This window comes from Dipteris shenzhenensis, chromosome 1, assembly GCF_047967505.1.
Source record: "Dipteris shenzhenensis isolate YYH24624 ecotype China chromosome 1, Dip_SZ_1.0, whole genome shotgun sequence".
Classification (NCBI taxonomy): Eukaryota; Viridiplantae; Streptophyta; class Polypodiopsida; order Gleicheniales; family Dipteridaceae; genus Dipteris; species Dipteris shenzhenensis.
Window position 1 is genome coordinate 47,678,252 of NC_141596.1, and position 17,270 is coordinate 47,695,521.

Genomic DNA, 17,270 nt, shown 5'->3' on the forward strand with positions numbered 1-17,270 from the left:
AGGTACTCCAACTATAGTTGGATTGGCTGGCCTATAACCATAGTTCAGTTCAAACGGACTGAACCCAGTAGATGAATGTTTCCTATCATTGTAGGCAAACTCCAACAATGGCAACCACTTGTCCCATGTATGTTGCCTCAATGACACATATGCCCTCAGCATATCCTCTAAAATCTGGTTGACTCTCTCCGTCTGACCATCCGTCTCAGGATGATCCCCACTACTCATTCCCAACTCAGTCCTTAGTGTCTCAAATACCGCTGTCCAAAAGTGACCGGTAAACCTGACATCTCTGTCTGACACTATGGATCTAGGCAATCCATGCAGACGAAATATATGTCTAATAAACAAATCCGCTACTTGCGGGGCACTAACAGACTCTCTAGTCGGAATGAAGTGAGCCATCTTGGTTAGACGATCAACCACCACAAGGATAGAATTATACCCTCCTTGTGTTACAGGTAGCCCTGCAATAAAATCCATGGAAATGCTCTCCCACTTAGTGGTATTTCCAAGGGCTGTAAAAGTCCGGGTGGCTTCACCCGCTCGGCCTTACTTACCTGACACGAGAAACACCGTGTCACATACTCATGAATATGCTTTTTCATCTTTGGCCAAAAGAAATCTCGCTTCACGAGATCATATGTCTTCTCGACTCCTGGATGTCCCGCACACGGGCTATCATGGCATTGTCGAATGACTCTCTGCCTGAGATCATTCTGACCAGGTACTACAACCTTGCCATTTCTAACTAGCATACCATCCCTTATGGTATATCTTGCATGAGTTTGGCCTTTTCTGGATGCCAGGTCATCCTTTTTATTTTCCCCGGGTTTTAACACATGAGCCTTAGGCCATAAGCTCTGGACAAACTCGTCCACCTTCTGAGTTTCTCTGATCTCGGTCATTAGAGTACTCTCTAATACCGTGAAACTCAGGTTGTGCATAATGCGAGACAACGCATCAGCTACCTTATTGTCTTTTCCTCTTCGGTACCGAATCGTTAGATTAAATTCCTGCATGAGCTCTGCCCACCTAGCTTGGCGGCCCCTCAAGTCAGGCTGTTTACAGAAATGTTTCAGAGTATTATGATCCACATCCACATAAAACTCTGAACCATACAGATAATGCCTCCATGTTTTCAAAGCATGGATAACCGCATACAACTCCAATTCATGAGTTGGCCAATTCCTTTGAGAGGGAGAAAGCTTCTTGCTTTCGAAGGCTACTGGCCTTCCCTCTTGAAGGAGGACTGCTCCTACCGCAATGCCACTTGCATCGGTTTCTAGGAACAACGGTTTCTGGGGATCAACTATTTTTAACACCGGTCCTGTGACCACAGCTTGTTTTATGGTGTTAAAACTTTCCTGTTGATTCTGTCCCCAAACAAAAGGTACTTTATCTGAGGTCAGATCAGTCAATGGCGATACTATTCCGGAATATCCTTTGATATGCCTTCTATAAAACTGGACAAATCCCAAGAATGATCGCAACGCGGTCAGACTCTGAGGGATTGGCCAAGTTAGTATCGCAGCCACTTTCTTCGGATCCATTTCTACCCCCTGTGGAGTAATTATGAACCCTAAGTACTCAAGCCTAACCATACACAGTATAGTTTTCTTTTTATTCACGTAAAGACTGGCTTTCCTCAAAGTACTGAACACTATTCTTAAGTGTTCACGATGCTCAGTAACACTTTTACTGAATATCAGGATGTCGTCAATAAAATGTACTACGAACTTTTCGATATACGGACGTAGTAAATCGTTCATAAGCATGACGAAGGTCGCTGGAGCATTGGTAAGTCCGAAAGGCATTACCAAAAACTCATAATGACCAAACCTGCTCCTAAAAGCGGTTTTATGCACATCCTCGGCTCTAATCCGGATCTGATGATAGCCGCACTTAAGATCTATCTTGCTGAAAATCACGGCTCCATGTAATGCATCTAGCAAATCATCAATCCGAGCCATCGGATACCTGTGCTTAACAGTGATATTATTCAATGCTCTGTAATCTATACAGAGGCGAAACGTATCATCCTTTTTCCTCTTTAATATCACTAGTGAAGCAAAAGGTGAGAAACTTGGTTGAATCTGCCCCAACTTGAGATATTCTTCCAGTTGCGTACGCACCTCCGCTTCTTCAGTAAAACTCATTCTATAGGGAGGTCTATTTACAGGTTCTGTCCCCAGGATCAGTTCAATCTTATGCTGAACTTTCCGCTCTGGAGGTAACCCATAAGGTAGTTCATCCCTAAAACATTCCGAGAACTCCTCTGTTATAAGATTAGCCAGCTTGGCCATCTCACCACTTTGCGTAACATCAGTGCTAGTCGAAGAATCATCCACCGACTCTACCGATGCTGTGCAAAGGTATAAAAACTCTACTTGAGCCTTTCTGATTTCCATCACGGAAACCAACGGTCCCTGAGGTATATCTTTTACACCTCGCAAGACATAAAGCACATCATTCATCTTGAATTGATATACGTGCTTTTTCCAATCAATGGCTGGATTCTTCCTAGAATGCCACGCCATTCCCAGGGCTATATCTGCATGAGCAAGCTTGGTCATTTCAAAATCAAGCTTCTCAGCATAGTCCTGAATCCGAAGCTCCAACTGGGTAACCCTTTGGTCCCATACTTCAGTTGAACTTCCATCTGCCATCCTGACTGTGTACGCATAGTCAGATGGACTTGTCTTTAGTTTCAGCCTCTTCACGAGCTTGGAGTTAATCACATTGTGAGTTAACGCCGAGTCAAACAACACAATGACATCATGACTGGCCACTTGCCCTTTCATTTTAATTAACTCCGTATCATTGAAGGCTGTATACCCCGTTGCTGCGGGCTTAGATAGGATGTTATCAGGTGCACTCGTCATTAACTTAGCAACAGACACACATAACAAACAAGGTACTAACCTCTGAGAAGATTCCGCTAGCTGAATCTGCATCTCTTCCGCTCTGGGACTTCCCTGCATCTCCACGTCGCACTCTGAGATCACCATCTCAGCCATCCGACGATCTTTATTACGTGGACAATCTCTCCACTGATGAGGTTGAAGGCAACCAAAGCATAAGCCTTCTCTCCTCCCTTTTTCCCTTTGTTCTGGGTTCAAGGGAGACTTAGACCAAGCCCGGGCTGCCATTGGGGTTACTTTCCTCTTCACTCCAATGGTGGTACTTGGTTTAGGAGTTTCAGCCGGTCTCGCCTGCTTGGCTTGACCACTCGGCTGCGAACCACTCCCTCTACTAGCCCACTTCTTCTTAAACCCAGATTTCTTCGGATACCCATACTGGGTTCCGACCTGTGCAAACCCACTTGGCTTGCTGCCCTTGGCATCCTCGTAGTTCAGGGCTATAGCTATTGCATCATCTAGCGTGTTCGCGTACTTAGCCCGAACTTCCATTTTTGTTCGATCATTCAATCCAAATATGAAATCTTTCACTTGGATTGATTGAGGCAGGGGTTCGTCAACCTTCATTACACTCTCTCGAAACTTATCAGTGTATTCTGCCACTGATAAATTTCTCTGACGAAGGTTCCTATATTGATCCCAAGCTCGGGATGCCTCGTCAGGAGGTAAGAAGTGTTTCCTGAACTCTCTTTTAAACCCCTCCTAGGTAGTGGATGCTATGCCATCTTTTTGTTGTTTAATCCACCACCGATCCGCTGCCTCACTAAACATATGGGTGGCCTCGCGGATCTTTTTGATGTCATTTCTGATCTCACAAATGGCGAACGCCTCGTCCCATTTGTGTAACCAGGTCTCAATGACATCGGAGCTACGGTCGTTCATCCGACCAGATTACTTTTCCGGTCTGTAATTAGCAATATTTGGCACTTTAGCCTTCCTAGGCTCGACCGTATGGACACTAGACTCTAGTTCCATTGGAGCCTTTCCCTTCTCTTCTCGAGAAGGTCTGGCAGACATACTCTGTAACACTCTCCTAAGTTCAGATTGCTCTGCGTTGGCTTGTAATTGCTGCGCTAACAACTGTTGTAAGGCATCCTCCAGCAATGCAATCCTGCCAGATAAAGTGTGAGCTACTGGGCGCGATCCCTGCTGGGTCGGCCGGACTCCTGATTCACCAGGGTCCCTCCTGGAAGCCCCTTCATCTGGTTCCATTTAGTTCAGTAGGTGTTTTGTTTTGGGGCTTGTGTGTTTTTTTTTAAAAAAATAAATAAACACCCCTAGAACACTGTAATCACAAGCTGACACAATTCAGGGTACTGACACTCTGAACACAATTCCCTATACTAGGGAATTCCTGCAATCCCACATTCACACTGATCAAGCATTTAACACAGGCATATATCACAGATGGCGCTTTTCCCTATACTAGGGAAATTTCTGCAAATAACTCAGACTCAACCACACAGGCATAACCCGTCCTTACTGCCACGCTGAAACCTCATGCGTGCTGTCCTTTCTATGGAAGTAGTGCGTCACCCAGCTAATTAAGGAAGAAAAAAAAACAACACAAAGCAAAGGGGGATCAAAGAAAGCTCCCTGGTCAAGCTGCGTCCAATCGGTGTCTCCGGATCCTGCAGCCTCTGCGTACTGCTTGCTCATGAGTAATAAGACTTCTCTGATGTCGCATATCCTTCAAATTGTGCTGTCCACGCCAACCTACGGACTGTTTATAGCAGACGCAGAAATGTGAAAATGAGCGTCGATCAAATTCTCCGTTAGACCCACGAAACACCCTCGATAACCGCTCGTATCACTGTCGTAGCTCCCCAGGTGTCCGTCATGGTTCCGTTGCAGTCGCCCTATACTATCCGTTAAAGGCACGTATAAACCTTCCCTTGAAGTAATCCAGCGCCCCGCCGATTCGTAGGCCCATCAAACCATTACGGGACTCCACGTCATCTCGCCCGTTACTGGTTCCGTGCACGCTGCCCGTCGACTGGCGCTCCACCGAAGTTTCGTCGCAGCCTTACCGTCGTCACCCTCGGTTGATCCGTCACCAGCGCTCCACCTTCTTTAGCCTTCGTGGACGCTCCCGCTACGCTCTTCCAAGATCACGTCTCCCCTTGGACTTTCCGCTCTACGACAGCTACGTAAGCCCGTGTGCGTCCCTTCTCTCATTCCAAGCCATGAGCTCTGATACCAACTGTCACACAACTATTCTCTACACTAATCTCTACTGCAGATCACGGGAGTAGCACCCTGATTCTCCTCCCAGCCTATTCTGCCAAGACTTCCAAGCAAGAGAGAGATCTACATTCGAAATCACATAAAAATCAATTCCTTCTCTTCTCTCACTAGCCTTAGCAAACCCCAAATCCCTAGATAGATCTAGATGCCACATGTCATCCATATAGGGCCTTCCTAATGCAACATTTCACCCCTCTCTTGGGATGCATTTAATTCCTTGCCCCTAGGCACAATCTTTGCACTAGGCCCTTGGTCTCAGATCTATCTAGTCTGGTGCTATCAGCCCTCACCTAGGACCTTGACATTAAATCCCTCCCGATCATTTACATGAAGCGCAAACACATATATTACAAAGATAGATCCTTTAAGGGAAATGTCGACTGATTCTTCCGAGGTCATGCTACCTCGGCTAGAGCGTAACATCCCATGAAGATTATGCATTTTAAAACATCTCTATGCTCCAGATCTCTCTTTTTATGTCAAGGTACTCAGCCTGGATAGTCCTCCAAAATGAATGAAATAAACTATTGTGTTTTTGTGTGTTTTGTAAACACCTCTGGTCACCTTATGATGTAGGCCATGTGTATGTTTTGCTCCATGGTACCTCCTGCAGACATTGTGTGCATGTACATGCAGGGGAGATAACCATTGTGGAAGGTCTTTTTATATCCCTTTTGTTTACCTTACACCCATGGGAACACTTGCTAGCATGAAAACCTAGCCATAGATTTATCCTTGACCACCATGAGATGGCATGAGAAACTATGAGACTAGATGTATCCTTGACATAGCCTGAGGCATTTCCTTGAGGGCGGGTTTGTTGGGATAACTCAAGGTGTATGCCTCAGGCACACCTTATGTTTCTATGTGTGTGTGCTAGAGGCACAGTTAGGTGGTGGAAAGCCACATAGGATGATTGAGAGAATCTAGGAGCAGATTGAGGAGATGATTGTGGAGCTCTGAAGTCATCAGTGATGTTAGTGAGCATGTATGAGGTGCCTACTTAAGGACCTCACTCTTCTTCATTCTACAAGCAAGTAATGCAAGTATTTTGAGTTTGTGTCCACTCTTTCCTTTCCTTTCAGTTTACCAACAAGGTGGGCGAACAAAAGTGCTGAAAAGTCTTGCAATCCCAAAGGCAGTGCTGTGTTGTCTCCAAAGCAAAAAGGCAGCGAGGGCAAGAAGGGTCAGCTCCGAACTTGGACCTCCAATGGTTTACTGCTATCCCACCATGAATAGAAAGCCAAAAGAAGAGAGTGATTTTTCTATTCCGGTGGGATTTCCAGAGTCTCTGCCAAAAAAATTTCTGCAAGTCAAAAGGAATCTGAGAGTTCTCCCAATGATGAGCTCTGGTGGGCCTCCAACCCCTACAGCTGAGCTGGAATTTCCTGGCATTACTGACCGTGTAACGAAAGAAGGGGATGCCCTTCTCTTGGTGCCCGTCATCTATCCATTCCCATTCCAATTGATTTTGGATTTGTGGCAAGGACACCTTGGACCGGGAGGATGATTTTGGTTTCAATTGGATTCGGAGACTTATCTTTGTCAGATATGTGGCCTACGGCTAGGATTGAACTGCAGCTTGCTCCCTGTCGTAAGCCTGACCTCCCTACCTACCCAACTTCCTTCCCCTCAGGCTCCTTGCCTTTCCGACTCGGGACATATTCTTCTATCGGTTGTAGCTGCTTGCTCAAAATGGGATTTCAGCTCCAGGCCAACACCCTTTGAAAATCGTGATTTCTGCTCATGTGCTTTGAACTGATCTAATCTGTGAATTGTCTCCAGAACTAGTGCCTAAAGCTGCTCCATTTCGACTCCAAATCTAGGGCCTCAAAGCTGCTCCATTTTGACTTTCAATCTAGGCCAAGAAAGCTATTTCTAAAGTCGCATTCACTGTTTTTGTTCCTGCGTGTGGGAATAACTGCAGGCCTTGCTTCTCATTTTCCATTTTTCCAGCAACAAGCTTCAGCCCAAAAATACACAATCCATAGCTTCACCTTCGAGGTTTACTCAGCCACTCCCTTCCTATCATCACCTCCTTCTCTCCCCGCTCAGCCCCTCTCTCTCCCCCCTCTCATCCCCTCCTTCTTCCTCTATCTAACTCCTCATCCCCAAGCATTCCCTAGGTTGATCAGGCACGGAACTCACTATACCTCAACATTGGGACTAAGGATCAACCTCGGCATTTTTTTTTCCCAAGAAAATTAGTTCATTAAGTATGAATGAAAAAGGTGAGAGCAAGCTCAAATACGGGAGTACATCATGCAATGCATGAGGAAAAAACAGCTCAAAGTGAGCTAATAAAGAACCAAGGCGAAGGCTGAAAATGCCATCTCAACCTTGAAGGAAACTCAAAGAAGAAAGGAGGTCCTCTCCAAACTTTGAAAAAAGTAACTCTCCTGGCAGTGGCTGCTCTGGAGGATCCCTGCACCTCGGCATTTGAAGGTAGCTCGTTGGGTTTGAGAACATGATAATCTTCTAGCAGCAGTAATTGATTTTTTCCAAGAATATGCGGATGTCTTTTCCTAGTCGTACAAGGATCTGAAGGGGGTGCCGGCTGAGTTCATGGAGCACCGCATTGACTTATACCTTGCTGCATACCTAGTGGTTAGAGCACGATACCCCATGAATCCCAATTATGGTAAGACTGTCCAAACTGATATACAAAAATTGGAGCGCACAGGGTTGATCTACCTAGTAGATTACTCCAATTGGGTCAACAGAATTGTCATTGTGCCCAAAAGAGAGACCGGAAAACTCCAGGTATGTGTTGACTATAGGAGTTTGAATGCTGCCACATGACATGATAGGTTTTCCCTCCCTTCGCTACCAAGCTGTTGGAGACGTTGGCTGGTCATGCTCTGTACTCATTCATGGATATAGCAGATACAACCAAGTTCGTGTCAGAGAAGAGGATCAGTCAAAGATCACATTTGTCAATTGATGAGGGACGTACGCCTACTAGATGATGCCCTTTGGGGTTGTGTAATGCATTGGCAACATCTAACGACTTGTCACCAAACTCTTTTAGGAGAATATTGGCAAGTTTCTTGAGATCTGTTTATATGATTTCTCTATTTTCAATGGTAAAAGTGCCTCCCATCTTGATCCAGAAATACAAAATCATCATCTATAGTGAATCCTGACAAGTGCTTCTTTCTCATGCTCAGAGGTGTTCTCCTTGGTCATATTGTTTCTGCCAAAGGAATGACTATACAGATCCAACTAAGGTAGAGGTGATAATCTCCTTGCATATTCCTTGTACACCCAAAGAGGTGGACTCCTTTTTAGGGCATGGGGGATATTACATGAGGTTCATACATTTCTATGCAGACATTGTTGTGGCACTAATAGAACTTCTCTACCAGGACTTGTCTTTTGTTTGGTCCCCACCTCAACAACTAGCATTCGATAATCTCAAGGACTGCTTGGTTAAGGCCCCAATTCTAAGATAATTGGACTGGGACATCATTTTTCATGTTCATATGGACGCTAGTGGATTGGCAATTGGTGCTATACTGGCTCAGCTAACAAGGACCACAAGATTTTTGATTTGCACATGTACTTTGCCAACTGACAACTGAATGGAGCAAAACGCAATTGTAGTACCACAGAAAGGGAGGGTCTAGGCATGGTTTATGCCATGACCAAGTACGGCCACTACCTCTTGGGAAACAAGCTTATAGTCATCACTGATCATCAGGCTCTTAAATACTTTATTGTATAAACCTACTCTTGGGGTCGATTGAGCAGATGGATTCTTCTTTTTCAGGAATTTGAATTTGACATTGTGGTGAGGGCCTGCAGAATGCTTCAACCTACAGACAACTTGTAAAAGCTAAGTTCCGGGGAAGCACCCATTGTTATTGAGGATGAATTGCCCGATGCGGGCCTACTGCTTCCTACCATGGTATGATAACATAGAACATTTTATAGAGGGTCTCATCCATCTCATTCCAAAGGGAGGTTGCAGAAATTTGGTGTCACAATGGAGGCCTATCACTCTTTTGGGCACCTTTATACGAAATTCTGGCAAAATCAATTAGTCTATGTTTGCAGCCCTTTCTCTCGAATCTCATTCATGACACGCAGACATGGTTTGTGTATGGGAGGAGCATTTTTTATAATATCTTCTCCTTTTGGGAGGCTTCACATTGGGGTATGCATACCGGCCAAAAGATAGCCATTCTACAATTGGACTCTGAAAAAGCTTATGGAAGGGTTAGATGATGCAAGATTGATAGTATTTTTGTGAAGTTGATGGCAATAGCTTTACCCTTGTCTAAGGAAAAGGCATGGACACATAAAGTGGGTGAAGGTACAAGAAGATCGATCACGAGCGGTTACTGCAAGCATGAAAAAAGACATCCCACAATAGGTGCTAACATATGCAAAGAAGTTGATGAATGAGCACCAAATGAGAATAACGAAAAAAATCAATCATGGCTCTTTTTTGTGTGGCAAAAATAGACCTTCATTAAGTATGAATAAAACCCGCAAGAGCAAGCTCAAGACAGAAATACATCATGCAATGCATGAGAAAAAACTCCTCAAATTGAGGCAAGGTTGAGGCTAAAAATGCTACCTCAACCCTGTGGAAGACTCTGAGAAGAAGGGGGAGCCCCTCCATCCCCTGAGGAAAATAGCCCTCCTAGTAGTAGCTGCCCGAGAGGATCCTTGCATACTCATCCAACTAGCCATCAAAGTATATATAGTGTCTGTCCATATATTGGCCAAAGTGCGGGAGGGGTGAACTTGGGACCCATCCAAAGCCACTCTAGAAGAGATAAGTTCAGAATTTGGAAAGCTTGTGGAGTTTAAGGGAGTTACATATGAAGAGTTCCTAGTTGATGATACCACGCTGATCCTGCAACTTACAAAAAATAAGGCGGTGGTTGGTCACACAAAGGCGCCAAAAATGAAGGCATATGCACCATGAAAGCATCAACTTCAGACAATCAGGCGAATGCAGCTAGTTTCAAGGGCTGATAGAAAATGTGCTCATCTTAAAGGGTGCGAAATAAAGGCAGATACTTCTCCTAACTGTGCAATGAGATGGGCTGTTTGCTCCTTTTTGAATCAAATTCCACACAGGATGAGTTTTCCTTAGCTTGGGTCCAAACTTGGTGTTGCACCTCCTCAACATTCTTGGTTGGGCAGAGGACCAGCTCCTATGGTTTTCCAGGTCTTCTCTTAATACTGTAAGCTCCTTGTTGAGCTTCTCATTTTCCAATAGATAACTGGAAATCAATATTTGCCCCAATATCCCTGTTGCATTGCATCTTTGGGTTCAAAGTTTCAAAAATATCACTTTACATCCTTGACTTGAGAGCATCCACCTTTTTAAGTTGCTCTTCAATGCTACACGAGATTCTTGTTTTCTGCCACACAAGGCCTATGCTGTGTCCATGCATTGCATAGCAGTAGCTATGTGCAGGGATAGTCCAATTTTCAGTGCATAGCAGTAGCTATGGTGCTACATGTGGCTAGGACCTTGGTTGTGTTGTCTAGGTCATTTGGGGTCCATGATTCAGGGGTTTAACACATTGTATCTGCTGTTTTTACTCTCAGAAAAGGGTGATGAAAAGGAAAGACAATAAAGAGAAGCACTATGGTTTCTCTCTACAGTATCTTAAAGAGAGGGACTGGGGGCATCGTGGAAAGCCATGATCCCATCAGGAAGGTGAGTGGGTTTGAAAGAGAGTGGCTTAGCTATGGACAAAGAGAGAGTTGAGCTATAAAGGGAGCTGGATGAAGGGAGAAAAGCAGATGGGGAGATTGTTTCTGCATGCACTTAAACTTTTGATTGTGTGGTAAGATATCAAGGTACTTTGTGAGGTTTTTTTTCTTAGCTTTTGTAATTCTTTCAGGTTAGCAGCAAGTCTATTCAAGTGACTGACTCTGGTGGCAAGGTGGTTCCTTCTCAACTTCTGCCAGTGAGCAATGTAACAAAACAACTGCGAAGCTACTATGTGCAGGCATATCTGGGGGTATCACCAGGACAAGCACCACTTTATTGGCTTGTGTTTCCAGCCATGGTTCCTGCCTTTGGCTACAATTCTTATGTTGTATCAGCTTCAGACGGACCAGGTTTGTTTCCAATTCAGTACCGTGAAAAGATAAAAATGGTATAGGGTCATATACATTTTCATCTTTTTAAAAACCTTACGAAAAGGAGCGTCTTGTGTACAAAAGTTCTGATAGCCCATCATTTCAATTTTTCCCATGATAAATGAATCCTATTTTATTTTTCTCGCTTTCCTGTTAAGGGTAACAGAGCCATCTTCTGTTGTTATGTTATGTAAGACCGTTTGCTTATCTGAGCCCCAACAAATACTACTGTCAGTTCAAAAGATTACAGAAGCTTCTTAGGACAGTATCATTTCATGAAAGCTTGCGATGCAAGCACTTAATAATTATTTTCTGTATTTTTTTACTGTAATCAGGTTCAACAACACTCTCAGTTGTTGAAGACGTTTCAAAGAATCATATGATCACTACTGTCTCTGACAGTTTACAGCTGGTATTCTCTGGTGAAACTGGCGTTTTGACTAAAATGATGAACATCCAAACTGGAGTAAGTGACAGATATACTAATGCATCTTAAGAAGAGCATTGCCTCTGTTCTGTTTAAATGATTCATATCATTTTCTTGCTACCTAAACTCAGGCTAATCTCAGTCTGCAATCGTCATACCTTTTCTATGGAGCAAATAATGGCACAGATGGACAGGTACATGAGAATGAGTTTTTCAATGGGTTCTTGAAACCACTCACTCCATTAAGGTACTGACTCCTCTATTTATCTTCTCGAAGGGTACTGATGGGGCCTATCTATTTCGTCCAAATCCTGGCTCTCCAACCTCAGTGAATAGCTCTGTGAGTTTGAATCATGCCTTGTACAAGCTTCAATGTAAGCTGCTTCAGAAGCTTTGGATGTGTTGTTTGATTTGTTAGCCAAATCAACTCAATGCAACTAATGTTTTGTTAAAAATTGATCAAAAGGTACCCATTACTGTTATTAAAGGTGCTTTAGTACAGGAAGTTTGGCAAGAGTTCAGCCCCTGGATCCACCAGGTATGAAGGTCTCCATCTCTACAGAAAGTGAAAGTTGAGTTGCTGTTTGATAATGCTCTTATGAATATGTTTGATGAAATGCCCCCTTTGATCTGTAAGAGCAGGTAGTTCTGTCTGTGAAGTTCCATCTTTATATGTGCAGCTATAAACCTGTAATAGCTCTTCCCTTATTCCAAGATTGTCAAGCTGTTCCAGGCCAGTTCAACTCCATACACCAAAAATCAGTTTCAGGTTTATGGGGGTACAGCAGCAGCGTTCTGCAAAAGTACTGGCCAAAACAGAGAGGCACAAGAATGCCATCGAATTTTCAATCTCCTAACTGAATAGCCCCGAATGAGGATGAGAACAGCGTTCTACATACGTTCCTGAGGGATGTGCTGTTGTGACTGTTGATATAAGAATGGTGCCATCCATGGTTGGCAGGCTCCAATGTAGCAACTTTGGCCAGGTTGCCAAAGCTTATCCCCATTTCTTCATTTGTCCCATAAGGGAGGGGATAGAGAATGCCTTGAGCATCATCTGGCCTGTCAGACTTGCAAAATAGGCTATTGTGGGTAAAAATGATGCAGTTCTTGGGTCCTATAGGCTAGTGTTTGATGCCCTCTCCCATGGATATGTCCCCTGACTATCCTCTTCTTACACGCTCGACCCAAGTCCCCCTTGCCTATGCAGTCCTACCTAGTGTTCCAAGCTAGGAACCCAACCTTTGTGCCTCCACTCCCAGAGGTTATGGCTTGTCCCTCCCTCCACCCATTTCTGCCATCACCATGGCACCTCCTCCAAGCCATCTTCTCCTCTCCCTCTTTATGCTCCCACTACTCAGCCACCAAAGATTACTCCTCTTGCGTTTTTGCTACCTCCTCCCTTGTTTGTTCCCGCTAGCACGTAACTGTCCCCCCCATCATGACCCCTAGCTCCCTCTGACTCGTCAGATTGGTCTTTACTTTCTCCGTCTTGGGCTTTAAAACCTGCAGATCCTTGCCTTTGGACATAGGATGATATCTTAATCTAGGATATCCTTTCCTTCAATATTTATTGTGCTTGGCTCCTTGGAACTACTTGATGGTTTCCCCCTACCTACCATAATCTGGTGGAAGTAACAATTATCATGCTTCATGTGGGTAAGAGAGGTTTGGACATTGCGGTGCCACATTGTATCCGTAGCTTTCTTCCAGAGAGACAGACATAATTGGTCTCTTTGGGATATTTCATTATGTCATGAACCATGTCAACCATTGTCTTGTACAAGAAGTCTAGCCAGTTGATCACTCTGATGAGGATGCCTTCAGTCCCAAGTTGGGGTAATATTCTACCTAATATATGGGTGGATGAGATTTCACCAATTCATGGGTGGGTCAAGGCTTAGTCATCTTGTGGATTGGATCATCTGCTTCTTGCAGCCTTGGACTTTTGAGAACAGGCTGCTCCTATGGATGGCTCCATGTCCTTCCATTGCTGAACCCCACATGGGGTCCCTTGAGCTTCTTTCAGAATTCAGAAGGTCAATGCCTCCTTAGTAACCCTGAGCTCTCAATGAGTGCCCCTTTTCTCTCATGAGTTGGGCAGTTCCATCAAGAGTCGCAAGTCTATCATGGTTCTACTGTTGATATTTGGATGCTTCAAGAGCATATGTTGTTCCCACCGAGTCATGGTAGTGAGCCTCCATGTGTCCCTTGAGATCTTTGACCAAGGCAAGTTGTTATTGGTTGAGCTATTTGGATTGGGATTCAGGTTAAAGATTGTTATAGGGGATCTGGAATGCCATTCATTTTGTACAAGGATGACATGAAGTCTTGTACATGGTGACTAGAAGAGACCATTTTAAGGGACGAAGAGACTGTGTCCAAGGGATGACACATGACTTGTGGTACAATGATGACTTCAGATGACTAGACAGCTTCAGTGATGACCTCTTGTACACACTAGTGACTACGTAACTTCTTGACCTATAACACGACATTTAGAGGTGATGACTGACAAGCTTGCTCACATTTGAGGTGATTTGGCTCCAAGACCACTTGTTCGAGCCACCATCTGAACAGATATACAATGATATGGTTTTGTAGGATAGACTAGGACTATTCTATTTTGTGTGTGAGTACTTACTATATATACCAAGTACTTGTACTTCATTCAATTGAAAATTTCAGTTGGAGTTTCACTTGTGTTCACTTCTTGTTCTCTTGTGTTCACAATCCATCTCCATTCTTATTCCTACATGTGGTATTAGAGCTAGTTGATCCAGCCCACCTGCTTTCCGCTCTCCCGCGTGCTCCCGTCGCACTTCTGTCATGGAGAAGAAGGTTCTGTTGCTGGGTGACTACTCTTCAGCTCACCCACATCTTTTGAAAGCTCCCTTGAGCTCATTCAGCTGCTCCTTGCCCTTTCAGCCCACCAACAGCATCCGTACATCCGTACAATTCGCACAACTATACAAAATCCGTACAATCCGCACAATTGTACAGCCTGCCATCAACATCCGTACAATCGTACAAAATCCGTACAGTGTGTACGGCTGCTACTTGCCTGTCGTCGTACAATCGTGCACAGCCAGCTCCCTGCTCCTATACCAGCTCATTGCCTCTGCAGCCCAGACCTGCGTACCTGCCTCGGCTTATTGCCTCTTCTTGCAAATTGTATTGCATAGGTGTCTTGCAGATTGCATTGCACAGGTCTTGTGTATTTTGAAGCCAAGTGTTTGCCGGAGGTTTATGCACATTTTGGATTTCTATTGAGCAAAAAACTGCTACTATCGCATTGTTAGCCAGTGTTTGGCTGAGATTCAAGCTAATTTTGGGACAGAAGTACATTGCAATTCGAGCCAATGTTTGGCATTGTATTTTGAGCTAGTGTTTGGCCGTGATTGAGGACTATTTTTGGGGCAGAAATACATTGCTTTATTGCATTTTTTATCCTGGAAGGGATTGTGTTTTGGGCAGATTCTCTGCTATTTCAGAGCAGCCACTGTCAGTGTATGCCATTGCAGTGATTGCGTAGCAATTAGTTGCCTTTCAGCTGCACTTTATTTGCAGGTACATTTTCCCTCATTCTTGAGCTTGCAATCATGTCTCTCAATGAGAAATTTGGTACCATGACTGAGGCAAATAAGTTGGATGGACCCAACTATGCTTTGTGGTAATTTATGCTCAATAATATTTTGGTTGGCAAAGGCTTATGGGACATCATGAATGGTGATGAGACAAGACCCTATAGATCTAGCACGAGTGCATCTTCCACTACCACTCAGGCTTCTACTACCACTAGCATGGAGGATTAGAAGAGGTTTGATCACAGGCAATGGAGGCCAGTATATAAACTGATACTATACACACACTGATGGCCCTCTGGGCAAGCATGCAGGGATCCTCCAGAGCAGCTACAGCCAGGAGAGATACGTTTTTCAGAGTTTGGAGAGGATCTCCTTTCTTCTCTGAGACTATTCTAGGGTTGAGGTGGCATTTTCAGCCTCCACCTTGGATTTTTGTCAGCTCTTTCTTAGCTGTTTTTTTCTTCATGCATGTCATGATGTACTCCCGCATTTGAGCTTGCTCTTGCGGCTTTCATTTATACTTAATGAAGTCATCTTTTTTGAAAAAAGAAGAGGAGGTTTGATCGCAGGGATGCCCAAGCTTTGTCTTTGATTGCATTATCAGTGAAGACGCACATTAAGTAAACCATTAAGTCGTGCAAGCATGCAAAAAATACTTGGGACAAGTTGAAAAGTCTGCGGAATGTCAAGAATGAAGCAAGAAACATTGCTTTGAACAATAAGCTCAATGACGTGTCCATGCGGGAAGTTCAAACTGTTTCAGAGCACGTTGCTAAGATTACTGACATTCGAGATGAGCTCGCAGCCATTGATGAGGACATAGAAGACAAGAAATTGGTCTCTATCACCCTCAACAGCCTGGCTCCATCATATGGCACATTTGTCACCTCCTTGACCATCATGCTTAGGGCTGCTCCTCTCTCGTTTGATGAGTTAGTTAACTTGCTATTACAGGAAGAAACGAGGACTTCCAATGCTGCTGGTTCCTTTAGTCAGGGTGAGCAAGCAATTGCCACACATGGAAAGGGTAGATTTCAGCCTACAGGAGGTCATTTTAAAAAAAAAACCAGCCATGCCTATCAGCCCAAGAAGGATGGAAATGCAAGCACAAATGCAGGGAATGCAAACAAAGGTGCAAAGGTGAAGAAAGGCAGATGCAATTATTGCAAGAAGCCTGGTCATAACATTGCAAAGTGCAAGTAATGGATTGCCAATGAGAAAAAGAGGCAATGCACAAGCACTAATTATGTTGCACCAGCTGAGAATGCAAATGCTCCACCATCTCATGCAAATAGAGGGAAATGATTTTGTATTTACTGCATTTCAGGACAGATTTGGTGCCAGGGGGGATTCAGTTGCATATGGTGCTTCTCATGCTTCATTTGGTGATTGTGCTTCTCATGCTTCATTTGGTGATTCTTCATTTGCTGCCAGTATCTAGATAGTGGTGCATCGAAGCACATGACTCACAGGAAAGAGTGGTTTGAAGAAATCAAACCTGTTCATGGCAGACAGGTTACTTGTGCGAATGATGCATCTCAGGGCATCATAGGAGTGGGAGATGTTCCCATCCTTCTGGATTCAGGAAAGAAAAAGCATATCCGTGATGTCTAACTTGAGGAAAAATCTCATTTCAGTTCCATCCATTGCCCATGATCAGCACATGCTTGTGGAATTTCAGAAACGACCCAAAGAAAGGGTATGAGATTGTGGCTACAGGCACTTATGAGGCCAACATGGGTTCTTACAAGCTTGATGCTCAGCCCTATAATGAACATGCTTTGGCTGTCTCATATGCCCCTGGTGATTTATGGCATGCCAGATTTGGTCATCCGCATCACAGAGCTTTGGCATACATGCATAATCATAATGTGGTTGAAGGTTTGCCAAAATTACAGCAGCCCGCTCAAGAGGTGTGTGAAGGGTGTGGACTTGGAAAGCCGCATCGCCTACCTTTCAAAAAGGATGGCCCGAAAA

At 44.2% G+C, this 17,270-nt stretch overlaps 1 protein-coding gene across 1 annotated transcript in view; it reads left to right on the forward strand.

The window, feature by feature from the left end:
* LOC147905951 (alpha-mannosidase-like) overlaps positions 1 to 17,270 on the forward strand; it is a 263,387-nt gene that overhangs the window by 92,265 nt on the left and 153,852 nt on the right. Inside the window, exons 15-19 of the mRNA XM_087375828.1 lie at positions 11,039 to 11,258; positions 11,615 to 11,745; positions 11,838 to 11,900; positions 11,984 to 12,046; positions 12,173 to 12,244. Coding sequence (XP_087231954.1) covers positions 11,039 to 11,258; positions 11,615 to 11,745; positions 11,838 to 11,900; positions 11,984 to 12,046; positions 12,173 to 12,244 — 549 coding nt within the window. The remainder of the gene's footprint in view (positions 1 to 11,038; positions 11,259 to 11,614; positions 11,746 to 11,837; positions 11,901 to 11,983; positions 12,047 to 12,172; positions 12,245 to 17,270) is intronic.